Here is a 26,917-nt window from a genome sequence, read left to right on the forward strand (position 1 = left end):
CGCACACTCGGGCCGCTCTGGCCCCGCCCGTCTCAGTGGCCGCGGAAGGTGACGTGGACACGGAAGTGGTCGTCGTCGCGGCGGCACCGGTGGGAGCGGGGCGCGGGGCTCAGAGTGCAGCGGGCGGTCGGGCGGACGGCGGCGTCTCGCACCTGCGGCGGCGGCGGACACAGGCGTTGTCGGTTGGGTGCGAGTCCGCTGAACCGACGAGCGGCTTCTCGGCGCCTCTCCTGCCGGTCGGAGCCCCGGAGCCGGCACCGCTCAGCCGGCGTCACCATGACCAAGGCCGGTAGCAAGGGCGGGAACCTCCGCGACAAGCTGGACGGCAACGAACTGGACCTGAGCCTCAGCGACCTGAATGAGGTCCCCATCAAGGAGCTGGTCAGTACAGTCCCGCGGGGCACAGGTGCCCACCCGAGACCGGCGCTGGCCCCTGCGCGGGCCGCCTCCTTTCCCACGCCTCAGTTTCCAGGTCTTAAAACCAGGTGGGAGGAATGGGACTCGGTCCTCGGGCGCCCACCTCTGCCCCCAGTTTTCTTCCTTGGATGTACACGTGTCACTTTGGCGCAGTTCCAGAAGATGAGAAGGAGCTGCTTGTTCGGCCCTGAGCTTTTTACGGGTCGGGAGTGAATCTCCCCTCGTCTGGGGGCTTTCGCAGCGCTCAGCTCCGTGCTTGACTCAAAGTAGGCGCCCACGGTGTGGTTGCTGGCTGCATTGGGAGAATGAATGAACAAATGAATGAATGACTCGGCCGAGAAGTAGGCCTCTGGGTAGACCTGGGTGTGGCCCAGAACTGTGCATTTCTAGGAAGCCGGCCATCCCAGCCGGCTGTCCCAGCCCTGAGGCGTCCTTCCTTGAATTCTGCGAAGTGTCACTGCGGGGCCGGCGAGGGCTCTTCCCAAATTCCAGCTTAAACTAGCTGGAATCCGGGCGCTGCCGCCCACCCCACCACCCCGCTCCTCCCAGGCTCCCTCTCAGGAAACTGAGGCCCGAGGTCCCAGAAGGTTACACGGCTGGATTGTTGCCAGGGTAGAGTTAGATCTTAGTCCCCGCTTTTCCCGCCGGGTTTCCTACCTGCACCCCCCACCCGAGCATTACTTGGGATGACCTACGTTTTCCCCACTGCCTTTAACGAATTGCACTTGGCTCTGTAGTGCGGAAGTTAGAACAGATTTCCAGTTTCATTGCTTAATCTCTTGAGTGCCCTTGGCAAGCTAGTTAATCTTTATGCCTAGACCTCCTCATTTATCAAATGGTGATAATAGTTCCCATCTTCTAGGGTTATGAGGATTAAGACTGTAATGTAAAATACTCGCTAGGTAGCAAGTGCTGATGCACTCAGCTGTTGCTCTTACTATGTTATATTTCAGTGCCGATTTTTAAAGGCCTTTCCTAGTTGTGGGAATTTTCTCTGGAAATTGCCTCGTTAGCAGATGTCACTGAATCATTCCATGTGCTGGTCTGACATTTTCTTGTTCCTTTTCCTAGGTTGCCCTCCCAAAGGCCACCATACTGGATCTGTCCTGCAATAAACTGACTAGTCTACCGGTAAGATCGGCAAGCAAGCACAGTTCCTTCTAGAGCCCTGATGCTGCTTCTCCTTCTTGTTGTTTTTTTTTTTTTCATTTCTTTAATGTTTATTTATTTTTGAGAGAGAGAGAGGGAGAGAGACAGTGCAAGTGGGGGAGGGGCAGAGAGAGAGGGAGACACAGAATCCGAAGCAGGCTCTAGGCTCTGAGCTGTCAGCACAGAGCCCGACGCGGGGTTCGAACTCGTGAACCGTGAGATCGTGACCTGAGCCAAAGTCAGATGCTCAACTGACTGAGCCACCCAGGCACCCCTCTCCTTCTTGTTTAGAGGAGTTAGGTCATAAGGCGCAATTTCAGGACAGGCCCTGCAGACAGGCTGTGACTGAATCGGAGCATGCTGGGGGGTGGGTGAGGTGGGGTGGATTGTCTCAGCAAGAAGGGAAGCAAGGCTTCATTCTTCAGAACAGTGGGAAAGTCGGGCCACGAAACACTAAAGGCAGCGGAATGCTGGCTGAATCACTTATTGGGCTCATCTTTTTTTCTGCCTTATTTTATTCCTTTGAAGAACAGTTTACCTCTCTATTGGGTAGAGGAGATTAGAAGCCATTCCAGAAGTTGCTGTGCAGCGCAGGGAGAAAGTTGTTTATGAACAGCCCCCTTTTGATGGGGAACAGGAAAAAAGCGTGGTTTTGGGGGACTACCATATTATTTTTCTCCCAACCCTTGAATTACTCGAGACACTTTTTTTGTTCAACACAGCCAGTCTGTGGTCAGATCCTTTTGATTTTTCTTGCACAACTTCTCCCAGTTCTCCTCTTTCATATGCTTTGAGATTTCTTCAGCTCGCCACCCTTTATACCCGTCTAGGCCCTGGAGTGGTTCAGCCCTTCAGCCTCTCCGGGGTGATAGCCATTCTCCTCCAGAGCAGTGCTCCTTCCTCGTTGCCTTTTCCATCCATCACTCTGGCCGTGTCACTCCCTGACGTACTCCACTGGGCTCCGGCTCAGGGACCGAGTCTCAGAAGTTGGCAGGTTATTCATTGGATCATTAGTCTGTTCCCCTCTCAGTATTCTCCCGGGCCTCGCTCATTATCTGCAGCGTCTTCCTGCGGCTCATCAGGAACCGTTTTTTCACGCTGAAAAAGCAGCTGAGGTCCCGCTGCCCCTAGGAAGTATTCCATGTCTAATGACAGGATGGTGGCAGTTCCGTGCAGCCTGATGCTGCTGCACACTTTGTCGGGAGTCACTCAAGCAGCCCCTGGTGCTCTTTTCGGTCTGAACTCAGTTGTTTGTGCCTTCCTCGGCAGTGCAGAATCACTGGCGGTTTCAGGTCCCCGGAGAGCATGAGTAGTGCCTCTTAGCCGAGGCCGGAGCTTGATTTCAGGTGGGTACTGTGCTAGGTGCCGTGAAGAACAAAGAGTGACACTGAGCGCTTAAGGGGCACATCATCTTTCCAGGAAGGCGGATGGTTCCGTTGTGTTTCGACAGCTCCTGTGAAAGGAGAACACAGGGTGCTGTGGGGGCACAGGAGGGACCCCCCTCATGGCTCCAGTCGCAGCGAGAACAGAGCATGAGGGAACACACTTATTTCGTGCCCACTTTGTGCTACGTCCTTTTCCACGGACTTCTCACTGCTTGGCACCAGAGGGGCTGAGTGTTAGCCGCACTTCATCCAGGGTGGAACAGCCGGTGGAAGGTAGGGTCAGGGTTTACACGTCGGTGCCTCTGGCTCGCGGGCTTCTGCAGTGGCTACACCAGAGTGTGCGCCCGAGGCTTAGGCGCTGTCTCTTTGGGTCCTAGTCGGATTTCTGTGGCCTCACACACCTGGTGAAGCTGGACCTGAGTAAGAACAGACTGCAGCAGCTGCCGGCAGACTTTGGCCGTCTGGTCAACCTCCAGCACCTGGATCTCCTCAACAACAAGCTGGTGACCCTGCCCGTCAGCTTTGCTCAGCTCAAGGTAACGGTTCACGAAGCAGCGTTCCACGGTCGGGTGAGGCACGGGGCTCGGGGGCCGATGGAGCCTGGCTGTGAGGAATGCTGGCGGAAATGCCACCTTGTTGGTGCTGCCTCGCACGGCTTTCCCTGCAGCTGGAACACACAGGGGCTTTCTTCCTGCTCGTTTTGCTCGCCCTGAGGGACTCTCTTGTGAACTTGGGCTTAGCCAGCCTCTCTGTTCTATCCCTTCAGAGCCTGAAGTGGCTGGACCTGAAGGATAACCCCCTGGATCCTGTCCTGGCCAAAGTGGCAGGGGATTGCTTGGATGAGAAGCAGTGTAAGCAGTGTGCCAACAAGGTAAGCACGAAGCTCCCCCGGGTCGCCTCTGCCATTCCCCAGGGATTAGCCTCTGCCTCCTCTTGTTTTTCCCTCCCAGGGCACCTGTAGCTGTGTGTTGATTCGAGCACTAAGGTCCCAGTGAAATACGTCTGCTATGAGCCTGTCAGGCAGAGGGACCTTTGTTTCTATGTTGACTTTACAAGTAGCGGAACAAGACTGTCTTCTCTACTGCAAAACTTCCGTTCTTAAGAAACCAGGACCTTGGGGCGCCTGGGTGGCTCAGCCAGTTAAGCATCCGACTCTTGATTTTGGCTCAGGTTATGATTTCTTGGTTTGTGAGATCGAGCCCCATGTGTCAGCGCAGCGCCTGCTTGGGATTCTCTCACTCCCTCTCTGCTCCTCCCCCACTCACTCACGCACTTGCTCTCTCGTGCGTTCTCTCTCTCTCTCTCTGTCTCTCTCAAAATAAATAAACATTTAAGAAACCAGGACCTTGCCTGATCCCACATTACACTATTGACAGTTGTTCAAATGGGACAAGAAGGGTAGGGGCTGTGGCCTTTCTAAGTCGCGGTGGTTATAGGAATATAGATAACGGAGTCAACATTTGGGTGCTGTACCGATAGGCAGACACGTCCTGGGCAGATCTGATTGATTTCAGTCAAGTCGTCTGATAGAGGAGCGAGGAACCAAAGGCGGCACGGAAGCAGACACAGCCAGCAACCCTGAGGGGGCCTTGTGCTGCTTCTTAACAACGACACCACGCATCTCTCACACTCCAGCCACAGTCCCTCTTCCCTCCAGCTTTAGAACAGATTGCTGCTGCTTCAGCTGAGCACCAGATGACTTACTTGGCCATGTTGAGGAGGCTTGATGAACAGAATAGACTTTAAACGCTTTAGATTTAAATCCTAGAATTGATGTCAGTGAGATGTGGGCACGGGGGTGGGGGGTGGGGGGGTGGGCGCGGGTCTCTAGGTGAGGCTCAAGAATAATGGCCTTGTCTTGTCATTAGCTCAGGGCTTCTGAGAGAGTCTCATCATCTCTGTCATCCACTGGCACAGGAGATCCAAGTACAAGGTCAGTGCAGCCAGGTAGCCACGGCAACAGCTTGCCCTTAGCCGAGAACAGTACAAGTGATCGGGGAACTCCTGGCGCTTTAGGAGTGATGTGTGTTCTGAGGAAGAACGATAGCTGTAAGGGATGACTCTCCCTTCGTCCTGCATGCTTTGTATTTCACCTCACGCTCCTCATAACCCCGGGAAGTAGATACGACTTCCGTTTCTCTGACCCGAGACATGCCCAGTGCGCACACGTTTCATTTCTCCCTTTATTCATTCAACTAGTAATATGTGAAACCTCGTGAAATTGCTGGTACTCCACGAGGATAACTTCTGTTGAGCACAGAGGTCTTTAGTGTTAGCACCTACCTTCCAGACGGAGCTCCAGGTAGCACACTGCGTCGTGGATATGGTAACTAGAGCCACGCTCCCTGGCACTGCTGCCCAGAGCGGCACACCTTTAGGCGTTGTAGTAGCGTGGCTTGGGCCAGCCAGGACGAGGTCACTTGTCCCCGGGAGATAGCGTAGATCTCACCAGCCCTGACCTTGTGGCTGCATGGGTCAGCTGTAGTCACTGATAAGCCTGGTGCGTAGTACAGCACCTTTTAAAAATAATTTGTTAGCTGGAAAGCATTCATCAAGTGCTCATCAGAAAACGTGGACTGGGACCGGTGGACAAAATCCACCCTCGGGGCTCACGGTCTGCACCAGAGGAGTCGCTCCTTTTTCTGAACTGGCTGTTTTCGGCTAACTCCTGATGTATTAGGGCCCGGGGAAAAAGGGACGTCTCTTAAACCTCTCAGCTCTTTATTTAGCCACCTGTACACCCCTTAAAACCGCCTGAATGGTTGGTGCTTACTTAGTATTTGGAATTCAGAGTGAGACAGGGACTTTGAACTTGGGCTGCCTCTCGCCATCAGGCTTGACCTTCCTGCAGATCCTGCACTCCTTGTTGAGTGGCCATTTTTTTTTAGTAAGACTGACTCCCTTCTGAGAGGTTGCGGCAGGTTCAAGGCCTGGGTTGCTCAGGACAGGGTTCCTTGTGGCTTCAAAGCAGGCTCTCGCAGGGAGCCTGAGAGGTTGAGTCACTTGCTAAGGTCACAGGGTCCGTAAGTGGTAGCGTTAGGATTGTGCCGGGCTCTAAGCTTTCACTCTGTCCTCTACAAACAAGGGATAGCTTCTAAAAACACAGCCTGAGAAAATAAAGTCTTTTACTTCCTCCCCTAACCATGCCCGTAGTGAGAATCTCTGGGGCTGTTTTTGTCAGGGGCTGTCCACGACTGACTGGACGAGGATTTGAGGGGCTCTGGGAGCCATGGCTTTGGGCGGTGTGTGGGCCAAATGGCTCTTGGCTTCCTCCTAGAGGCTTCCTTAGTTTGTGTGCTGACCTGAGTGGGACAAGCGCTGGCCCAGGAGCTCAGAAGACCAGTCCTCTGAGCTGTGCTACCTTCTAGCCACGCGAGGCGGACACATCACCCCCCGTCAGCCTTGGCTTTCTTCCTTTTGAGGTGGGGATCCAGTCAGTCGTTCATCAAACACATACTGAGTGTCTAGCCCGCAGATGGGACGGTAGTCGCCACCCTTAGGGAAACTAGCGTTACGACTGACGTAGGTAAGAGGCCTCCCGAGGACTGGGAAGAGCGGAACTTTGTAAGGTGGCCGAGGGAGGGAGGTCAGGAAGTCAGAAGGTCTCGGCGGAAGTGCTGTCCTGCCCACCACCACGAGTTGCCTGGGGCACACGTGAGATCGTGCGTGTGACAGGAACTGTAAAGAGCAGGACTCCTTCCACGCTCCAGTTGGCAGTGGATTTCACAAACGTGTTTGCTCACAGCTTTCGTGGCCTGGGCTCAGCTGGCCCTTCTCCAGCTAAGGCCGGCTTAATAAGGTAGGAGACGAAGACAGGATGGCCTCTGTTAGCTCCGCGCTGCCGCGGGGCTGTGCTCACCTAAAAGGAGCCGTCGTGCTTTTGAGCCTTCTGAGCAGACGTGTGTGCCATGGAGCCCCCGGCTTGGGCTAGTTCAGATCTCCGCTTCCCCTTTGCAGGTGTTACAGCACATGAAGGCCGTGCAGGCTGACCAGGAGCGAGAGAGGCAGCGGCGGCTGGAAGTAGAACGAGGTAGGTGCCGTCCCTCCGCCAGCCATCTTCCCGTCCTCGCCCGGCCGCTGGCTCCCACGGGTCAGGAGCCGGGGTCCGTGGAAGCATCGTGAGGAGGAGTATGGTGGTGTATGGTGTCATCTGTGTCTAGTCCTGGCTTCTCCGCTGAGCACGAGAGTCCGGCAGCCGGCTGGGAGGGTTAAGAGGCAGCTCAACTTAAGTGTGGCCGAGACGGTCAGTCCCCTGCGAGCCCTCCCGGGGGTCCCCTGGACTAGACTGTCACCATCCCTGTAGTTATTCAAGCCTGAAACTGGAAAGATGTCCGGACGTCTGTCTTCAGTTCCCCAGTATCGTGTGTCAGCAAGGACCGTGTGTGATGGTTCCTCCACCCCCGGGCCGTACTGTAATTCAGCCTCCGCGCTGTAGACCCCTCCCAGCTCTGTGGCCTGTCTCCACGCTGGTGCCCCTTCCGCACGGGCAGCCACAGGGATCCCTTTACAACATAAGTCGGTGATGCTGCTATTTGCTTAAGACACTCTAATGGCTCCTGATTGAATTTAGGATGAAATTCAAACTTAGCTCCACAGACGACCGGGCCCGCCATGGCCCCAGGCCTGCTTGCTTCTCCAGCTGTGTCCCGCACCCAGGGGAGAGAACGCTGTTAACTTCAGCCACACGAGCCTCTGCTGTTGCTCGAACACGCTAAGTCCGGTCTTACTGCAGGGGCTGTGCCTGGTTTCTTCTTCGGGTCTTTACGCGGCTGGGTTCATGTCCTTCTTGTCTGCTCAGATGTTGCCGTAGCTTTACCGTAACCCCTTCCGAACCACCCAGACGTGGGTAGCGTCCCTCCCGTCACTCCATCACAGTCTCTGTTACTCTTTGTGGCACATGTCGTTGTCTTTTTTCTGTTTGTTCACTCGTTTGTCTCTGTCTCTAGAAGGTCCTAGGTGCTGGAACCCGATTTGTCTTCACTGCTGTATCTCAAGCACTTAGAACAAGGCTTGGCGCACAGCGGGCGGTCTGTTGACTGGCACATGTCTGAGCCCCCTTACTGGAGGATTCCGTGGTTGGAGGGGGGGAGGACGTGCTTAGTACTGGTCATGGGCAGACCCTGAAAGAGCCTGAGTGACACCGGGCCTTCTCACATGCGTGGCTGCTGTGATGCTGTATTTCCTTGGACCACTGCTGCTTGACTTCCTGCCTCCACATGTTCTCTCCGGGTGGGGTAGAATGTGCTCTTGGCATTGTCGTTGCCCAGCTGGAACTTGGAGCTTGTTTGTACACAGAAAAGCAGTGGAAAGCTCCAGTACTTCACATACTACAATTCAGCTACATTATGGGTCAGATGGGCTTTTAAGCCCAGAAAGACATTTAACTCCCTAATTTGTGGCGTTCTGGCTTTGGAAAAATGTACTTCAGGCTTCCAAATAACTAATCTGGAAGTGCATTTTTAGAACCCAGTAATTGGTAAGCTGGGCATTGGATGTAAACGTACTTGAACCGTGAAGTAAATCAGAATGTGTCACAGATTCCTGAGTGGGAGCCTAGAGGTTCCCTCTGACAACTGATTAGTCTTGCTTTCTCAGGAAAACATTTGCATCGTCTCTGTGAACTTGAGTGCTCACTTTGTCTTCTTACTTGCCCTTCCCATGCTACGTTCCCTTCTGAAGCTTGGGAAGACAGGAATCGCATAGAATCATGGTTTCTTCTCTTGACAGCCAAGTTGTGTAATAAGGGTGTCCCTCTGTGCTTTCTGAATCACCAGGCTCGTCACCCATGCCTTTCTCATGTACCCTTGTTACATTACCCTAATCTCTCCACTGCACGGGGCTGGGAACCTTTCAATAATCCATCCAGCAAACCCTGAGAGCAGTTTACCGTGTTTGAGGGAGGGCTTACTTCCTGGAGAGCAGGAAGACAGCTGTCTCCTTAAGACTGCTTCAGTGACCTGTGGCATAAGGGAAAGGCCAAGCCCGTGCTTTTAGTCACTCAGGAAAGCACTCTTGCAGGTTTGTGGGTGAGAAGTCATCTTGGGGTGGATTTTCCTGCAGAGGCCGAGAAGAAGCGGGAGGCTAAGCAGCGAGCTAAGGAGGCGCAGGAGCGGGAGCTGCGGAAGCGGGAGAAGGCGGAAGAGAAGGAGCGCCGGAGAAAGGAGTACGACGCCCTCAAAGCAGCCAAGCGGGAGCAGGAGAAGAAGCCGAAGAAGGAGGCAAATCAGGCTCCGAGTATGTTTTCGCAGTTGCAGGGTTCCGGCGGGGGTGCCGTGGGGGCACGAGGGGGCAGTGAGCGAGGCTGCAGACCTGGTCAGATCCAGCATGCTCTCAGTCCTGGGAGTCACGTGGAGGGTTTGCCTACAGGGGGTGGGGGGGCTGGCCTGGGGAGCAGGTGCTTACGTGCAGGTGTCTGGTGAGCCATGGCTTAGAGCGTTCCCAGAATAGAGAGCTGCCCTTCCTTCTTGTAAGGGTTGGATGGCAAAATCACCATAAAGCGAAGATTGCATGTGGTCACATTGCCCTTAAAAGTCCCTCGCATCATCTGTGAAGTGCACTTGGGCATTCTGAGTGCACGGTACCGTCTCAGAGATGCCAGCACTACCTCTGGTTTTCTCTTCAAGTCGGAACAGAGCGCCCTCTTTTTGCTTGAACACGAGAGGAATCGTTTTGCTGCCTTCAGGGAGCCATGCTGTATAAAAAACACAGTGTTTTGCCTGAATACGTCCAGTTGGATTTGTGTAGGGACATGGCTCCATATATAGGGGAGGATTGTACACCTTCTGGGCCAATGGGGCCCGTGAGGGAGGGGCCCCTAAGCCGGGGAAGGAATTCTGTAGGGAGGGTGAAGGCGTGGGGCCCGGCCGCGGCTCTCCCTCGCTGGCCTGGAGCAGGTTGCCTGGCCACCGTTCTGTTTCCTTGTGTAAAATGAGGATTCCGCCTCCTCCCAGGGTAGCGACAGCATTAAGCAAGAAAACCTATGTGACAGGATCATGCAGTTCTTGGCATGTGGGTGCTCAGTCAAGTTTTTAAAAGTTTTGGCTAAAAATCTCAAAACCAGGGGCGCCTGAGTGGCTCAGTCGATTAAGTGGCCGACTTCGGCTCAGGTCACGGTCTCACCTCGTGAGTTCAAGCGCCGCACCAGGCTCTGTGCTGACAGCTCAGAGCCTGGAGCCTGCTTCGGATTCTGTCTCTCTCCCTGCCCCTCCCCCACGCATGTGCGCGTTGTCTCTTTTTCACAGATAAATAAACATTAAAAAAATTTTTTTTTAATCTCAAAACCGGTTTTTATTTTATTATATTTATTTTTTTTAAGCGTTTCAAACATTTTATTATTTTTTAAAATGTTTATTTTTGAGAGAAACAGAGACAGAGCATGAATGGGGGAGGGGCAGAGAGAGAGCAAGACACAGAATCCGAAGCAGGCTCCAGGCTCCGAGCTGTCAGCACAGACCCCGATGCGGGGCTTGAACTCACAAACCATGAGATCATGACCTGAGCCGAAGTCAGACACTCACCCGACTGAGCTCCTCAAGCACCCCTCAAAACCAATTTTTTAAAAAAATTAGAAATGTAATATATATATATTCACTCTAGCATTGAAGCAGCATTCTAACTGTGCTTGTTGCCCCCTGAAAAGCCCCTCCCCTGATCCCGAGGGACCCTGGGGACTGAGCTCCGTGAGGCGCCCCGAATGACTCCTCGTTCTGAGTGTGCCCTCTTGAGATCCACTGGAGGAGGACTTCTGTTTCGGGCTCTGCATAAGCAGAGGGTTTCAAGAACTCAGATGGCCTTAAAAAGTCCTCTCGTCAGGGCCTAGGAGTTTGCCTTTGAGGAGGGGGTTCTGGCGGATGTGCCTCAATGGGTAGAGTGTGGCTTGTCTCCCACTGACTGAACGTTCTTGTCTTCTTGTCCGCTGTGACTCTGTCCCTCCAGAATCGAAGTCCGGCTCTCGCCCCCGCAAGCCGCCCCCCCGGAAACACACCAGGTCCTGGGCCGTGCTGAAGCTGCTGCTGCTGCTGCTGCTGTGTGTGGCCGGCGGGCTGGTCGCCTGTCGGGTGACAGAGCTGCAGCGGCAGCCCCTGTGCACCAGCGTGAACACCATCTACGACAACGCGGTCCGGGGTCTGCGCAGCCACGACATCCTGCAGTGGGTGCTGCAGGCCGATTCTCAGCAGTGAGCCTGTCCTCCACACCTGCTGCCTCCCAGCCTTGGAGCTTGGATTCCTATGGAATTGGGTTCTGCTGGACACAACCTCTTTTTAGCGTCCGACCTACCTGCCATCATCAAATGGCTGCCGATTGGTACTTGAGATCCCCTCTTTGTAGGACTTCTCCGTTCCTTGGTCAGGGTCCCCTGGCGGAATAAGAAGTGAGACGTGGGGACGGTTACCTGCATGCCTAAAGGAATAGGCTTGGGGTGGGGAGAGGGAAAAACGGCCTTTTCTAGTTGTTCTACAAAGCTGTGTAAAGGCAAGGCTCGTTTCTACTAAACGGTCAGGTCAGCTGTCACTACATTTATACTTTTGTATGTCACAAACCCTTTCTTTCATTCCTCCCTGGGCAGCCAGGGCACATCAGGAGGCAGTGTGATTGGGGACTACGGGAACACCATACTCGGCAAATCTAGCCTAAATTGGGAGGGGTTGGGGGGGGGGGGATACCTATTTTCTTAAGGACCTCAGACATTTTTAATGACCATATGAAACCTCAGGCTGTGAAAGGGACTTCAGGACCACCCAGTCCAATAGAACACTTGCAGACAGGGAAACTGAGGCCTTCTGTGACTTGCCTATGGTCTCCCAGCTAGTTGAGGCAGAACTGAACTCCTGCTTCAGTATCCTCTCTGTCTGTCATTTTGCTTCCATAATAATGTCAGGAGAGAACAGAAGTCACACCAGAACTGAGTGTCTCTCAGCTGGGGTGTAAAATCTTTGATGGTAGGCAAGCTTCATGTCCCACAAATAGAAATCTCATAGCCATGAGGGTCCTGGCAGCTCCTGTAGAGCCCTGCCCCCGGCTCACGTGGCTTTCGCAAAATGGGGACGGCCCAGGCTCCTTGCCTCAATTTTAGAGCATTAACTCCCTGATTGCCAGTAAACAGCGAGGTGGACCATTGCAAAGCCATATTGTCTCGGGCAGCTGTTGGTAGTTGGTGCGACAAATTAAGTCAAAGTCAACCTGAAAATTCCACAGTTTCATGGAGATGGACGTCTAGAATTGTTTGGGTCTAGACCTAGAACCACCTCCGCAATGAAGGGAAGCGAGTGGCACCACGGAGTTTAAAAGTGGCGCACTTCCTAATGACCAGCACAGACGGGCAGGACTGTCCATCCTCTTGTCTCCCAGATTATGCCTCTGCTTGCTCTGTGGCCTCCTTGGCCTCTCTTTTTCACAAAAGCCGGATGAAGGGAAAAGAAATGGTCATCATGGTGCTCATTCACTGAAAGGTCCCAGTTACGAGCTTCTTGTCTCTCCCTCAGGGGAACAAGAACCTGTCATGGTTCAGAGACAGAGTGAGGTCCAGGGTTTTTAGCCTTAGTGGCTCATTTGGATAGGATGGCCACTTATGACTGTCCTATTGGAAGAAGTGACTTGTTCCTTTCTCCCTCCCCAGATAGCTCTGCTGCAAAAGCCCATACCTTACTCAGAATCACTACACATTCCTTAGTCTTCCTCCAAGCTCCAGAGCCATTGGTACAAATGCTTTATTGAAACTAAACAGTACGTGACATGAGATTTAAGAGGATATGGAAGTCCCCACGCAGGGGCTGGTTGAGGCGGCTTCAGTGGGTGTAGGAAGGCAGGGCACACCCAGCCCTAGTCAAGTCAACCCGCTGAGGGAAGTTCACTCATGATCTCGAGATTTGATGCTGAGGTTCTTCTGGATTTCTACAATTATTAAACATGTGTCTGAGTGGTCTGTCTTTGTTTCTTTGTGTTTTGAGGGTTGAGGGCTGGCCGGGGGAGGGGGGAGGGGTGATTTGTGCACGGCAGCTGGGTTTTTGCTAGGAGAGGAAAATTAAAGGCTTGTGAAGGTAAACACAAGTATCTCAGCCATCTGTCCCAAGCTGACAGGGAGACTTCTGCAGATAAGGGCGCCCAGGGAACAGCCTGTGGTCCGACCCAGGCTTGTGCTTCAAGGAGGTGCGTCTGGTCTCTTCCTGTGGCCAAAGGCGGAGGAGATGCAAACCTCGTTTGTCATCCTTGTCCCCGAGGGCTGGCGTCAGTCTGCACTGTCTAAAGAGAGAGCTGGCTGCAGAGTGGTCATCTGAAGGTAGATCCGCCTGGAGAGCTCTGGTCCAACACGGCGGGAGGTGGAGGTCACACCTTCCCCACGGCGAACCTGTATGTCCGCAAGCAAATTCTGGCGCTCTTGCTCCGAAAAACACCGCCTGTAAGCCTGCAAGTGGCACATGACCTCTCAATACTGTACCATCCAGTCACCCTTGTGCATCCATAAGGGGGCAGTAAGCTAGGGTGTTGGGGAGGAGAACCTGTCCTCCCCGGGTCAGTGTTAACTGCTTTTAGCAGGCCCACACTGTGGACCACCGGTGTGCCCCAAGGAAGCCGCCTGGGAGTCCACCGAGGCCATGGGGTGCCAGGTGGGGGGTGACCCCTGCAGCAGCATACCTGGACCAGACGCTGCGGGGAGGGATAGGTGTCCACAATGGCACTGGCCATGTCCAGGCTGACTCTGTTCAGCTGCTGAATCTGTCTCCTCCAGACCAGCGCGAGCCCCCTGCCAGCTCGGTCAACCTTTGCCCCTCCCGCCCAGTCACTCTCCAGGCAGAAAGAGAAACTGGTTTGATCTCGAAGCTTCCTGTGAATAGCAGTTGAAGAGTCGTGAGTCAGTCACTCCATCTGTCCCCTCGGCTGGGAGCTTAAAAACCCTCCCTCCTTCCACTGACCTCCCAAGAGGCAGGCACAATGTTGTATCTGGCCTATTTGAGTGCTTTGTTCCCAAACACCGCTAGTTGCTGGTTCCCTTAAAAACAACACCTAGTCCTTTCCATTAAGAGAGAAAGCACCAGGAAAGTACCAGATTGTTTCACATGCTGAAATTGGGTTGTGTTGACCAGAGAGCAGTGTGCACAAGGACAGACAGACACAAGGGACCGGGTGTCAGGCAATCGGGGAACCTGGTCCAGTTCTAACTTGCTAGGAGCTTAGACTAGGCACTCTCTTAAGGCCTCAGTTCCCTCAGGTATAGAATGAGGAGGGACTTGGCCTGAATTGTCTCTGAGGTCTTTTACTAATTCTAAATTCCGACCATGAACACTCCTAGAACTAAGTAGGCTAAAAGTTTGATTCATGAGGGCTTATTACACTGTGACCTGCCATGTAATGAAACCTGGTAACTTGGCTTACTGGTGACCCAGGGCGGCCTGCAGGCCAGGAACTTACGCATGAGCTAAAGCAGAACATTTTACAGGCGCTAGGCTTGAGGGCTCCTCATGAGAATCCCCAGCATGAGGTCTGCTCCTTCCACCGCCAGCTTGACCGACAATGAGCCGGCAGCAGACCCCGGGGGAAGAGGACATCCGCACAGAACCAGGCCCGGCAGTGGGGCGGAGACTTGCTGGGGGCACTCACTTGAAGGGCGCCTCGGCCACAGCCTTTGTAAATGCGCAGGCGAAGTCGGCCAGCTCTTTCCAGCTCTGCACGATTCGGGCCTGGGCTTCGGTGTATAGCTGCAGATCCACCAATGCCTAGACACCCAAAAGCGGGACGGGCTGGAAGGGCAGAGGGACTCGGCCTCGCCGAAGTTGCCCTCTCACACCCGCCGAAGCTGCACCCCAGCACCTTGGCTCCCTGATTTAGCCCCTTCTCTCCTCCTCGGTGCCAAGGCAGAGAGTCGTGTCCAACAGGCACTTTGTTCCTTATCCACAGCAAACTGGGTTAGTTAGGGGAGAGTGAGAGCCCAGCCCGACTCAGGCAACACCAAGTTCTTACCTCTTCCACGTCTACCCTGGACACCATTTGCCCTGTGCTGGCCTCTGGTTGTCTCCGCTTCTTCTCCTTGGCCTGTTCTCTGTTTGCCACCCCCGGTTTCCTTCTTCTCGGAAGATGGGGAGCGCTGGAATCGGGGCGGGGGGTGGGGTGGGGGGAGGTCAAAGAGCAGCAGCTCCAGGCTGAGCTCAGGCAGGAAAGGGGTGAAAAGACCAGACCAGAGGGTTCCACAGGGCTTGCCAGGGAGGACCCAGATCTGGGATGAGTAAGTACACCCCGACGGCCCCAGAGCTGCCCCTTTTCAGGCTGTCTCGAGGACAAATTCAAACCTGAAGCATCTCTCCTGGTCCACAATCACCAGGGACAGAGCCTTCCCAGCTGTCCTCGCTGCGGTGTCAGTTACGAAGCTCCGGAGTGTTTCCTTCCCTTTCTCAGAGTCACCCAGGCTTCCCTGCGCGAAGGCAGACGCCGTGTTAACGTCTGTTCCCTAGAGTCGGCCCTCTGCCCCGTGCCTCGCGGGACACTCGTCTCTGCCCACCTGCTTGAACTTGTAGACCATGGACACAAACGCCTCTGCCAGGAGCAGCACCAGGACCATCGGTTCCTCCACCCAGCCTTCCTCTCCATCCTGCCAAAGGACCCGGGACCCAGCAGAGAGGGGCAGCTCAGCAGGTGCTCAGCACCCGTGAGAGAGACCCAGGCCTTCTGGGTGATGAACTTATTCCCATCAGCCGAGCCCACTTGTGCAGTATTCTTCTGGCATGAAGCCGTGGTGGCCAGAAACGGTAACCCGTGATCCTGTCCCTCCCAGTCCTCCCCTGCTCGACCTTGGCATACTGCATCTCAGAGGCGGTGAGTAAAAGGTGTGGAAATGCTGAGAACTGCCAATGTTTCTGGGCGCTTTGGATAGGGGGGTGGAGGGGAAGGAAACTCTTCCAGAGGGGTTGGTACAAATAAGTAACTTGGCCCTTGAGGGTAGACGCTGACTGGGAGCTGAGTGGCCCTTACACACACACACACAGGTTTTGTGTGACAGAGATAAGAGCCACAGGGGAACTTCCGCCTGGGAGAGGGCCAACAATCCAGTGTCGCACGGTGACCGGGAGCGGGGCCAGTGCAGTTTTCTGACTGGGTCCCTGGAAACAAAAGCCAAGGCCTAGAACAGAGCAAAGTGCAGTGGGAGGAGCTGTGGGTTCTAGTTCCCGCTCAGCTGTGCTCCTCTGACCTGCCTCCCTCCCCCCGCCTGTGATGTGGGGGTAAGGACTCCCTCTGTGCGAGGTGACTGGGGTGACCGCGACTGACGCAAGAGGGAGAATGTGGAAGTGCCTTGAAAGGTTAAGCTGCGACATGGATATAAAGATTTGCTAACAACCCAAATTAAAAAGTGTGCAATTAGGGGCGCCTGGGTGGCTCAGTCGGTTAAGCGTCTGAACCTTGATTTCAGCTCAAGTCACAATCTCACGGTTCGTGAGTTCCAGCCCCGGGTCAGCCTCTGTACGGACAGTGCGGAGCCTGCTTGGGATTCTCTCTCTTTCTCTCTGCCCCTCCTGTGCGTGCTCTCTCTCTCTCAAAAGAAATAAAATCAATTAAGAAAAAAAAAAGTATGCAATTGCCCTAAATTATTGAGCAAATGAGAGCCAAATGCGAGGAAAAATATTTTTAAGCAGGCTCCACACCCTAAGTGGGGCTTGAACTCATGACCCCAAGATCAAGAGTCAAGTGCTCTACTGACTGAGCCAGCCAGGTGCCCCAAGAGGAAAAAATCTTAACGTTTTCATCTAGAAACTCTTAAATGAGGGGTGGAGTATCGTGGATTCACAGACCAGACGAGTGGAAGGCACAGCAGCTGTAGTAACCTGGGAGCCCAGGCCAAGGAAGGAACATTTGCTGTGTGCCCGCTACGGGCCGGTGCTTGGTTATCTTAGTCCCCACGACACGGGGCACCCAAAAGGATGTAACGGTGTCCTCATTTTACACATGAGGCACAAGGAGATGAAATAATTTGCCTAGGCTCATAGCCATAAAGGCCTGGGGCTGAGATTCAAGCACAAGCCCACCCATTCCCAAAGCCCAGCTAGAGAGAAGTAGAAATCCCGTGAGAATTACCTTCTCTCTGCCCCCCACGGATCCCCTCTCCCTCCTTCCCCACTCTGCTCCCTGCAGGAGGCCGCATCACCAGGCTGTCTGGTGCAAAGGCTGGCGGGAAACCCAGGAGGAGATTGGAGGGAGGGAGGGAGGGAGGAATGAAGTCGAGATATTTCCCTGGCTCCCTCGAGATGGGGTCACTTAGGGTTTGCTACCTTCCTCTACTGGAGGTCAAGCCTCTCTCAAGGTGGGTGCTGTCTACATTTCTCTCTCCTGGATTCTGATAACCATTTCTCCCCTTCATCCATTCAGGCCGAGGTATGGTAAGAAACATGTCAGTGGTTCTCAACCAGGGGTGAGTTTTTCCCACAAGGGATGTTTGGCACCATCTAGAGACGTTTTTGATTGTCATGCCCGGGAGTGTGCTAACTGGCATCTGGTGGATAGAGGCCAGGGATGCCGTTCCACGTTCTACAGTGCACAGGACAGCCCCCACAACAGAGAATTATCCGACCTGAAATGCCGACCGTACCTGAGGTGGAGAAATCCTGAGTTAACGGTGTTATTATTACCTTGAGGTACTGTGTCGTCCCTTGTCGTTTCCTCGTAGCCTGCCCACGCTTTAAAAAACAGATCCTTTACTAAATCTTCCTCAAATTACCCTAAGTTGAGTGTGCCTTCTGTTTTCCTGCTGGGACCTTGCCTAATATTCTTAACAATAAAAGCACACGTATCGGGTGGCTCGAGGAGGGGAGGAGAGACGTCAGCCAGAAAGCTGCTACCTCAGCTAGCCCGGCCCTTCTCCTCCAGGTGATGCTGCAAGGCACGGCCTGTGCCTCAATCACACAGCGGCACTCCATGGACTGCAGCGCCCCGAGGAGCTGGCCTCCGCCTTCCATCTGTAGGAGCACTGCAACAGACGACAGGAAAGGCGCTATCAGTGGGTGGCCCAGGAGCAGGAAGGGCCCAGCACACGATGAAGACAGTTGCCAGCAGCACCTGGATCCAGCCCCACAATGATGTGCCTTAAGCATTCCTCGGGCCTCTGAGCTTTCGGCCTGTTCACCGGGGCCGCCTTCTTCTGCCTTTCCTGTTGTCTCAGGGTGCTCTCCTTCTGGCTTGCTTGTCCCCGCGGCTGGCATCCCCGTGAGCCTCTCCTCTGGACCTTCTGACCATGCTTGGTTCTCTTCTGAAGTGGGGGGGCTTCAGCATTTGTTTTGGTCGCTGTCAAGCTGTCGCTCTGCACAGGGCAGGTGGCTTGGAAGGCTGGAAGCTGATGGCACAGACGGTCTCCCACAGGGTCCCTGTTACTTGATGAACGTCTCTCTGAGGTGTCACGGAAGGAGGCACCAGGGACCTTTGGAAAGGACTGTTTTTTCCAGCCGCATGATGCTCCTTCAGTACTCTGATGACCCCACACAGTTTGAATCGGGGAGCTAGCGTCCTCAGGGCTCAGCTGCTTGCGGGTCAGAAACTTACACGTAAGCCTCTGGGCCAGGGGGATTAATTCTTCCTCATCCTCACTTCCACTGCTTAGCACCCTGACTGGCTCCGTTTGTGGGACAGGTTCCGCTATGTCTGGGACAGGTGGTGTATCTTTCAACTTTGGTGATGGAGGACGGGAGGCCTCAGAATCCGAGGTGTCAACCACAACAATCTTCTCCCTCTGAGGCTGCCTCCTCTTCGTTGAAGACGCTTCCTGCTTCAGAAAGGCAAACGTTGGCAACTCTTCAGAGTCACTCTCACTGGACTCCAGCGACAGTGATGACTTCGTTACAGCCATCGATAGGCGCTATCAAATTAACTCCCTAAAAGGAAAAAGAGAGATGAGACACAGACTAGCACTGAATTCAGTCCATTAGACACGTTCTGTGGCCCAACTTTACGGAAATACGTACGGTATCTAGAGAAACAGAAAAGACAGGATGCGGTCCCAACACATTCAACATTCCCAACAGCTGGAACTCAGCTGTCTGTAGCCTAACGGGACGCCTCAAATCCCTTCTAGGTCAAGGCGACCTATAAACAAAGTGGAGATTACCATGAGAAAATTTTAACGCAAAGACTCAACACCACCCCTGGTTGATCTCTGCATTTGACATGCAGGTTATCAAGGCATCCTTTCTTTAAAGATTGAGGTGTAACACTGCGTAGATAGGCCACACTTTGTTTATCCATTCAGCACTGACGGATATTTGGTTCGTTTCTGGGGTTTGCCCATTATGAACAATGCTGCCGCGAACATCCATCTCCACGTTTTCGTGGGGGCGTGTTTTCAACCCTCTTGCACATACACCTAGGAGTGCAACTGTTGGGTCGGGTACAAGAATCCGTATCTTTGAATAGACACTAACACTGTAGGTGTGACCCCCGGATGAGCCACCTAACCTTCCCCAGCCTCGCTTTCCAATGTAGCAAAATAGGGATGATAACAATACCTACGTGATAACATTGTTGAGGAGTAAAATCGTGCGTCTACAGCGTTCGGTACAGCACGAGGCACACACGCTAAGCACTCAGTAAACACGCTGAATGCCTCCAGAGGGACCTCCTCCCGGTCCCCTCCCTGGGTCTCGCATTCGTCCGGCAAAACGAGGCTGCCTGCCAGACGCGCCCGGCTCGTCCACACCGCGCGGCACAGCCCCCGATGCCCTGGTCACCCAGGCCCTGCAGAGGGGTGCTCAGGAGGCAGGCCCCCGCTCGCCGCCCGCCGCGCCAGCACAGCGACGCTCCCCCGCCACTCCCCGCGCCACTTTTTCAACGGCCGCGAAGACCCCGGAAGTAGATCGCCCGGTAGCGGAAGCAGGTCTCTGAAACCGGAAGCGAATGTACAGCAAATATGGCGTCGGCGGCGCTGGCGCTGAGGACGCGGGCGGCCGGTAACGGGACGCCGCGGCTGTTGCGGGGCGAGGGGTGCCGGCGGAGCGGGGGCCCTGCAGGGAGCCTGGGGGTGGAGGCCGTTCTCTGCGGAGGACACTGGGCGCGGAGTCGGGCGTGTGGGAGGGCCCACGAGCTTCGAGGGGCGGCTGTCACCGGTCACGTGACACGTCTCGGGCGGCCGGCAGTGGGTGGTGGATGGGTTGGGGGAGCACGTGTTCTTCCTTTGCCGGGCGCGCCAGTACGGCTTCCCTGGCGCTTGGTGACTTGGGCACCTCGCTTCCACTCCCTGGTGTATCTGGATCCCTTCATCTATAAACACTGTACATTGGTGCCCCCCGCCCTCCCCAAATAACCCACTGGGTCTCTGTGCTAGACTGTGGTTCGGTGTTGGGGATCTCAGCAGAGAAGATGAAGACAGTCTCTGTCCCCCGGACCGGTTCTTTCTAGTGGAGAAGCCAATACATAATAAGCACGTACACAAAATGGTTTTAAATTGTGACACGTGCTGTTAAGGAAAGCAAAAATACGTGTGTGGGGGGGTGGCTTTTCTGGGCGCGGGGGGTTGGTGATTAGGGAAGGCCTTTCAGGAGGTGACATCTAAGTTAAGACCCAAAGCACGATAGGAGGCCTAGCCCTGTCAGAGAATGAGGGGCAGGAGAGTGACTCACGCCAGTGTTACATTTTGAGAAGCAAACAGCTGCTCTTACGTGAATTTAAAGAGGGTTAAGAGTGGAAATGAGGAAACCAGATGGGAAGCTGAAATGGGAGCCTTGATGAGAGAGGATTTCCCCAAGATGCTAGTGTCAGTGAACTTGGAGGGAAATGGTGGGTGGTTTTTAAGATCTGTTTGGGAGATAGAGCCCAGAGTTTGCTGGTGAGCTGGATATGTGGGATGAGCCAAGGGAAGCGATCTGCAAGGTCTTGATTTCTTCCTGAGCAACTGCATAGGTAGTCACATCATTTACTTTGAGGTGAAGGATGGGGAGTAGGCTGAAAGGCAAAGATTTATGAAAGAGAAAATGTAGGTAAAACAAAAGCCCCATTCTTCAGCTTAATAAGAGGATGAATACACGAATAGGTTTAAAGGTAGATAGATCCCGGTGCTGGGTATTTGACATGTCTTTCTGAGTATTTATATCTGGTCCTTTGCCCCAGCTACTCTCTGTGCTCATTAAAGCTTCAGAAACCTGGTTTCAGGAACACTGAACTTGTAGGCTCCGGGGACTCACAAGACTTCTCTAAAGACTCTGGCATAGCCCTGGCTGTGTCCGGAGACCTGAGAGCAAGGACTGCCAGCCCTGTGCTTGTCATATAGCAAGGGGCTTCTAGCTTGGTTAGTGTGAATTTTAGTTCACTTCCTTTTTCTTTTTTTTTTTTTTTTTCAACGTTTATTTATTTTGGGGACAGAGAGAGACAGAGCATGAACGGGGGAGGGGCAGAGAGAGAGGGAGACACAGAATCGGAAACAGGCTCCAGGCTCTGAGCCATCAGCCCAGAGCCCGACGCGGGGCTCAAACTCACGGACCGCGAGATCGTGACCTGGCTGAAGTCGGACGCTTAACCGACTGCGCCACCCAGGCGCCCCTAGTTCACTTCCTTTTTCAAAAGTAAATGCCGTTGAGCATTTTGGAATGTGTATGGGGAGATCAGGTTGTCAAGGGCAGGGTATCAGTCTTGGCTAGGACCTGTGCTGGACAGGCTTGCCCAAGAGAATCTAGCCTTCTGAAATGGCTGGGAGCCTGTGGGAGCCACCCTCAGAGAAGCTGCCCTTTTTTGTTTACACGTATCTGGTGTGCAGTGGATGGGTGGATGGCTGAGAAAGTGGTGGGTGAGGCCAAAGCAGGACCCTCTGTCTGGGTGTCCTGTTGCTGGGCCCTGTGGTCTGGCCCCTCTGCAGTGCCTGGAGCTTTGACGACATGTGGTGAGTGAGGCTGAAGCCAGCAGCTCTGTGGTGTCCTCTTGATGGCTTACGTTTCTGTGGTGTTTGTCTCTCCTCAGCAGGACTGAATGTGTCAGGACCCAGGGCACATGGTGTTTATTTATCTTCCGTGAATATTTCACTACCCACCACCTCCCCTGGCCACACACACTCTTTGCATGAGTGCATACACCCTGGACAATACAAGGAACGACTTGTCCCCTGCCATGGGAGAAGGCCAAGGACTTGCAGACACTCCCTGAAAACCAACACGGTCAAGTGGCATTTCTGCTCACATATCTTCCTCCCCTCCCCTGCCACTGCCCCCCTGTCACCTCTCAGCAGATGGCCCATTGAGGCAGAGGAGGAGTGATTGGGAGCCTCTCTGAACAACTTTTCTGTTCTGTCTGCAGTTACAACCCTGCTGGGCCCCCCTCAGACTGCGTCTCTTGCTGTCAGATATGCATCCAAGAAGACAGGCGGCAGCTCCAAAAACCTGGGTGGAAAGTCACCAGGCAAACGCTTTGGCCTCAAGAAAATGGAGGGTGAGGGTGTGCCTTGGCTTCCACTTCCCACCTGCCCCCTCCCGTGCTGTCCCCAGCATTCCTTTGCAGAACAGGAAAACCACGCACACTCCTGGTCCTCTGCTCTGCACTTAGCTCGCCAGAGCACTTGGTTCCAGATTCCAGATGCAGAGAAGACCTGGGGCAGGGAGGGGGTCCTGAGGAAGAGCAGATAGCTGTGAACCTGGGCCACGTGACTGGAGAGAGAAAACTGGCAGAGGGAGACCCAGGGCTGCTGCTGCATGAAGAAATTGACTTTGTCCAGGGTCAGGCTTAGAGGTCGGCGTGCGGCACTTGGTCCAGGAAAGCGAGGGCCGGTGTGTTTTCCCAGCAGTTAGCTGTGCTGCCCCAGCACTGGGGCCCAGAGTCAGTGTGCTTGTGGACTTCTCTTTTAGATCACTACGTTCATGCCGGCAACATCCTTGCGACTCAGCGCCACTTCCGTTGGCACCCGGGCGCCCATGTGAGTTGCTCCGTGGCCCTTTCCCCTTTTTTCTTTCCCAGGACCACCTCTCTGTGCTCCTAAGCATGATAGTAAATAACAAAACAGTTGCGTTTATTGGGTACTTATCAAATGCCAATCATCATTTTGCTTCCTGGGCCTGCATTATCTCGTTTCACCCTTAGCCCATCCCTGTGATGTGGTGATAGCACTGTGATGGCACTTCCATTGTCCAGGTAAGATGCCAGAGACTTAGTGGAGGGGTCCACGTGACAGAGCTGGGGTTCATGCCAGGGATGCCTGACTCCCGGTCACTGTGCCTTGCCTTGTGTAGCAGCAGCCTGGTTCTCTCGGGTCTCCTTTCTAACCCCCACCTGTTAGAGGAGAAGATGCTTAGTGATCTGAGATATTTTTTGAATCTGGGGAAGCTAATTCCAGTGTATTCCTTTTTCTTTCTTTCTAACCGCTCTTTTGCACGAAGTTAATAGATGGCTGAAAAAGATAGTTTGGATTTAATAAGTACAGTGGACGTGCAAGAAATCAGGTCTACAGCAGGCAGGGATTTCAGCTTCAGCAAGCTGGGATTACTTTCTGACGTAGGAAAGATCTTTGTCAACGCAGATCGGTACGAGACTCTTCACGTTATCCTAAGCGTTGGTTTGGTTTCCTTTGGAATCCGTTTCCCCTACCGCCCCTTTTTTGGCAATTTTAGGAGGCACCGGAAGACTGATAGTAGCCAATACTTATGTCAGAAATGCTAATTTGTGTGTGAATTGATTGTACTTGCAGGAGCTTTGTCTTTTAGAACTTGAGACATTGGCTGTGTGGCTGTGTTAACTCTTGGGACTTGCCAAAGTAATAACAACGACAATAACAAAAGCTAACGTGTTGTGGGCTAGGCAGTATTCTGAGCTCTTAATGATGAACTCATTTAATTCCTCGAGTTGACCCCATAAAGCAGTTAATAGTACCCCCGTTTTGCAGATGAGAAAACCCAGACACAGTGAAGTAACACAGCTCGTCCGGGTCACACGATAGTAGGTAGTCGTGCTGGGATTTGAACCAGGCACTCTCGCTCCAGGGCTCATTCCTCTAATCAGAGAAATACTGAGTACCGTGTTGCCAATCTCAAGCTCTAAAAGAAAAATGCCGAAATACATACAGTTTACAAACCGTGTATGCAACTCGTGGTTTATTTAGTTTATTCTCTGCTCATAGTCTTCGCCCAAAGAACAGCTAGAAATAAACAGCTGCCCCGGCAGGTGAGAGTTAACCGAGTTGATGCACATATCAGCGGATACCATTGGTACTGCTGTTTGGTTAGTGTACGTGTTGCCATACATATGGCCTTGCTCTGTCGTTCCCATGAAGCCCTGAACTTTAGAGATCACTGTTTTGGATGAAAATATGGCAAACGTGTGTTTACTCTGACAACTCCAGTGCTTTTTCATTTTAAGCGAGGCAAGCTCCCAGGGGCAGTGATGAGGGGCAGTTTCCCCGGGCCCGGGGTTTGGGGATTTGTCTGGTGTGGCTTCTGGCCAGCTGCACAGACACGGGTCCGGATCCCAGCCTTCGGGGACGGAGCAACCCCGTGGATTGGCTGTCGGAGTTTTTGTTTTCCCCCTTCTGTCCCAGGGTCGGTAAAGAAGTAGAAGTCAAGACAATGCCAAGCAGTAGGAAAGGGAACCCAGGGTAGAGTTTTCTGATCTCCCGCTTGGGCCCAGGGCCTGAATCCTTACGAGAAGTTTGTTCTGAAGCCCTGGGATGGACCACGTGGCCGTCGGTCCAGCTGACTGGGTCTTTGTGTTGCAGGTGGGGCTGGGGAAGAAGAAGTACCTCTATGCCCTGGAGGAGGGGATAGTCCGCTACACTAAGGAGGTCTATGTGCCCAGTCCCAGCAACGCGGAGGCTGTGGACCTGGTCACCAGGCTGCCCAAGGGTGCTGTGCTCTATAAGACTTTTGTCCATGTGGTTCCTGCCAAGCCTGAGGGCACCTTCAAACTGGTGGCTATGCTTTGAACTCCTGGTCGAGGCCGCCGGACAGAGACTGGAGCCCAGGTGACAGGAGAGGATGGCAGCAGCAGAAGTCCAGGGTTGGCACGACGAGGTCTGCTGAGGACATCTGTTTGGTGGTGATTGCAGAAGACTCTGAAGTGACTGGCTCTTGGGAGACCTGACCTGGGGCCAGAAATAAAGTGTGCTGGAGTCATGAGTCTGTGCTGTGTGGGGATAAACCTGGATGGCGCTGCTTGCTGGTTTTTTGGCCCTTACCCACGTTCTGTAGCGTGCACCACGGAGCACCCTCAAAGCAGAGAAGCGGCCTGCCAGAGTGAGGAAAAGAGAAGAGGGGAGTGTGTTTGAGAAGGGATTGCTTTAGAGCCATCTCCCCGAGGGGAAGGAGGAGGAGAGCTTGTGCTTGAGGGTGTCACTGCTCCTTCTCCCCCAGGAACCCATCCCAGGCCGGGTCCTGGGGGGAGTGGGGGTGTGGGGGAGGGGCCGTAAAGGAAGCAACATGGTCATGTCCTCTCCTGGAGCCATATTTGGAGGGAGCTGGGGCTGCAGCCCCAGGAGTGGCCCTGTCTGACTCTGTGGGTCCAGCGTAGAAAGTCCCCATCTACCCAGGAATACCCAGGTCCTTTCAGTGATGAGGCAGAATGGGTGACAAATGGGCTGCTTTCCATCTCCTGGGGAAAGACATGCCCACCTCACATCCTTTTCTGGTTCTTGATCTATCACAAACCATAAACAGCAAAGGATCTGGCTTTAGGAACTCAATCTGGGCCTCGACTGGGCTGGGGCCTTCACTGTCAGTCCAGCCCAAGACCTTAGACGCTTGGCTTCGAGTGGCAAGGCCAGGAAGAAAGTCTCAGCTGGGGCAGAGGGCTGTCTTGGCTGTTGGGGGTGGGCAGTTTGGGCTGCAGCCCCAGCAGGGCCTGTAGGGTCCAGTGGCTTCCTTCCAAGGACTCTCAGCCCTGCAGGCAGGAGCTTCAGGGACCGGGGCACAGAGCCTCCCAACCTAAGAAGGTCCGCTTTGAACTTGTCACCTTATTTTCTCAGGACACGATCCCAGATTCTCCACCTCCTGCAGATCCTTGGCAGAGGTGGCCCAGGGTTTGTTGAGGTTCACTTTGGCTTCCTTCTTGTGGGGGCTCACGTACCAAGGCCCAGCTGGGGGAGATGGCTGGAGGTGTCTCTGTAGGCTCAGCACCGTCCCTGCCAGTCCTCTGGAAAAGCAGAAAGGGGCAGGATGGAAGAGGGTGTTCCTCCTACACAGTGGTGTTTCCCTGAGCAGAGCAGGTGTCGCTTCATGGGGTGGATGAGCAGAGCCGCAGTTCGGTCGTGGTGCAGGCAGTGACCTGAGGGCCTCGCCTCCTCATAGCTTGGTGACAGCTGAGGGATAGGAGAGTAAAGGCTTTAGCCATTTCCTAACACACCAGCCTCTCCACCCGCCCGTACACACGTCCTTTCTTTTGGTTTCAGCTTTCTGTGTCTCCTCTCCCCTAGTGATGCTCCTTCCTGGAGACAAGCTGAGTCGTGGAGCTGTTGGCTGCACAGAATCCCTTCCGCAGGAGCCTGTTCTGAATCCCAGGGCAGACCCCATCCTTCCCTCCACCCGAAGAGATGAAGTGGGGCCTCCTCTCAAAGCCTGGGGCTCTCCACCAGTGACCCCTTCCTCATCCTGGGCTCTAACTGGGCATTATGTATCAGAGTAATATGAACAAAAGCTCAGTTGTCCAAGGCGCCCAAGGTTAGGAATGCCGAACATTCGCCTCTCTGCAGGCCCAGATCCCGAAGCGCCGTGCAATCAGCTGGTGAACCTGCTGCTGCTGGGTCTTCTTTCGAATACTCTCATAGCTGGGCAGGTGAGCCAGCTGCCACAGGGGCAGCTGGTAGCTGCTGGGAAGCCACGCACAGAATAGCCCCGTGACCAAGAAAAGCTGAAGGGGGGCAGGCAGGCACACATGACCCTTTAGCTTCCATCCAGACCTTCTTCCCCAGCGTGAGTCTGAGATTGGGGTACCACTCGGCCTACGCTCCCAGAAGTCTCTAGGCATCATCCCATCCCTAGCCACCCTAAGCCCCTGGCCTGACTTCAGCCTCCCTTCCCTTTCCCTCCCTCGCCACC

General features: G+C 54.0%; 3 protein-coding genes and 1 long non-coding RNA gene across 6 annotated transcripts; 2 read left to right on the plus strand and 2 right to left on the minus strand.

Moving 5' to 3' along the window:
- The first annotated feature begins 9 nt into the window (after positions 1-9).
- LRRC59 (leucine rich repeat containing 59) lies at positions 10-12,873 on the plus strand. Its single transcript, XM_045488440.1, has 7 exons — positions 10-381; positions 1,489-1,548; positions 3,329-3,487; positions 3,718-3,822; positions 6,909-6,981; positions 9,012-9,185; positions 10,887-12,873. The coding sequence occupies exons 1-7, from the start codon at positions 277-279 to the stop codon at positions 11,129-11,131; spliced, it is 921 nt and encodes a 306-aa protein (XP_045344396.1). The 5' UTR covers positions 10-276; the 3' UTR covers positions 11,132-12,873.
- On the minus strand, positions 12,641-19,627 carry EME1 (essential meiotic structure-specific endonuclease 1). Of its 2 annotated transcripts, XM_045488438.1 has the most exons (9): positions 19,431-19,627; positions 17,988-18,796; positions 17,771-17,898; positions 15,442-15,531; positions 15,233-15,354; positions 14,907-15,030; positions 14,547-14,662; positions 13,584-13,773; positions 12,641-13,353 (listed from the first exon to the last, which is right to left on the minus strand). In XM_045488438.1, the coding sequence occupies exons 2-9, from the start codon at positions 18,769-18,771 to the stop codon at positions 13,177-13,179; spliced, it is 1,731 nt and encodes a 576-aa protein (XP_045344394.1). In that variant the 5' UTR covers positions 18,772-18,796; positions 19,431-19,627; the 3' UTR covers positions 12,641-13,176. The 2 variants fall into 2 exon arrangements, with proteins under 2 accessions (XP_045344394.1, XP_045344395.1); XM_045488439.1 differs by lacking the exon at positions 15,442-15,531.
- Positions 19,628-19,741: 114 nt separating this feature from the next.
- On the plus strand, positions 19,742-25,003 carry MRPL27 (mitochondrial ribosomal protein L27). Of its 2 annotated transcripts, XM_045488441.1 has the most exons (5): positions 19,899-21,218; positions 21,457-21,789; positions 22,200-22,331; positions 22,745-22,812; positions 24,604-25,003. In XM_045488441.1, the coding sequence occupies exons 2-5, from the start codon at positions 21,480-21,482 to the stop codon at positions 24,808-24,810; spliced, it is 717 nt and encodes a 238-aa protein (XP_045344397.1). In that variant the 5' UTR covers positions 19,899-21,218; positions 21,457-21,479; the 3' UTR covers positions 24,811-25,003. The 2 variants fall into 2 exon arrangements, with proteins under 2 accessions (XP_045344398.1, XP_045344397.1); XM_045488442.1 differs by lacking the exons at positions 19,899-21,218; positions 21,457-21,789 and adding an exon at positions 19,742-19,867.
- Positions 24,858-26,905, minus strand: LOC123603471. The gene is made up of 2 exons (XR_006714899.1): positions 26,610-26,905; positions 24,858-26,181 (listed from the first exon to the last, which is right to left on the minus strand). It is a non-coding gene; the product is annotated as an uncharacterized LOC123603471 (long non-coding RNA).
- Positions 26,906-26,917: the final 12 nt, after the last annotated feature.

This window comes from Leopardus geoffroyi, chromosome E1 (genome assembly GCF_018350155.1).
Source record: "Leopardus geoffroyi isolate Oge1 chromosome E1, O.geoffroyi_Oge1_pat1.0, whole genome shotgun sequence".
In the NCBI taxonomy this organism is placed as follows: Eukaryota; Metazoa; Chordata; class Mammalia; order Carnivora; family Felidae; genus Leopardus; species Leopardus geoffroyi.

What these genes read in the sequence shown, in the direction of transcription:
- LRRC59 (XM_045488440.1), top strand. Translation starts at nt 277, where the DNA reads ATGACCAAGGCCGGTAGCAAGGGCGGGAACCTCCGCGACAAGCTGGAC. An exon ending in AGGTCCCCATCAAGGAGCTG is followed by an intron (nt 382 to 1,488) that starts GTCAGTACAGTC and finishes TCCTTTTCCTAG; the next exon opens with GTTGCCCTCCCAAAGGCCAC. An exon ending in TCAGCTTTGCTCAGCTCAAG is followed by an intron (nt 3,488 to 3,717) that starts GTAACGGTTCAC and finishes CTATCCCTTCAG; the next exon opens with AGCCTGAAGTGGCTGGACCT.
- EME1 (XM_045488438.1), bottom strand. Translation starts at nt 18,771, where the DNA reads ATGGCTGTAACGAAGTCATCACTGTCGCTGGAGTCCAGTGAGAGTGAC. An exon ending in GAAGGGCCGGGCTAGCTGAG is followed by an intron (nt 15,532 to 17,770) that starts GTAGCAGCTTTC and finishes GTCCTTTGGCAG; the next exon opens with GATGGAGAGGAAGGCTGGGT. An exon ending in CCAGGGTAGACGTGGAAGAG is followed by an intron (nt 14,663 to 14,906) that starts GTAAGAACTTGG and finishes TTGGGTGTCTAG; the next exon opens with GCATTGGTGGATCTGCAGCT.
- MRPL27 (XM_045488441.1), top strand. Translation starts at nt 21,480, where the DNA reads ATGCCGTTGAGCATTTTGGAATGTGTATGGGGAGATCAGGTTGTCAAG. An exon ending in TGGAGCTTTGACGACATGTG is followed by an intron (nt 21,790 to 22,199) that starts GTGAGTGAGGCT and finishes TTCTGTCTGCAG; the next exon opens with TTACAACCCTGCTGGGCCCC. An exon ending in GTTGGCACCCGGGCGCCCAT is followed by an intron (nt 22,813 to 24,603) that starts GTGAGTTGCTCC and finishes TTTGTGTTGCAG; the next exon opens with GTGGGGCTGGGGAAGAAGAA.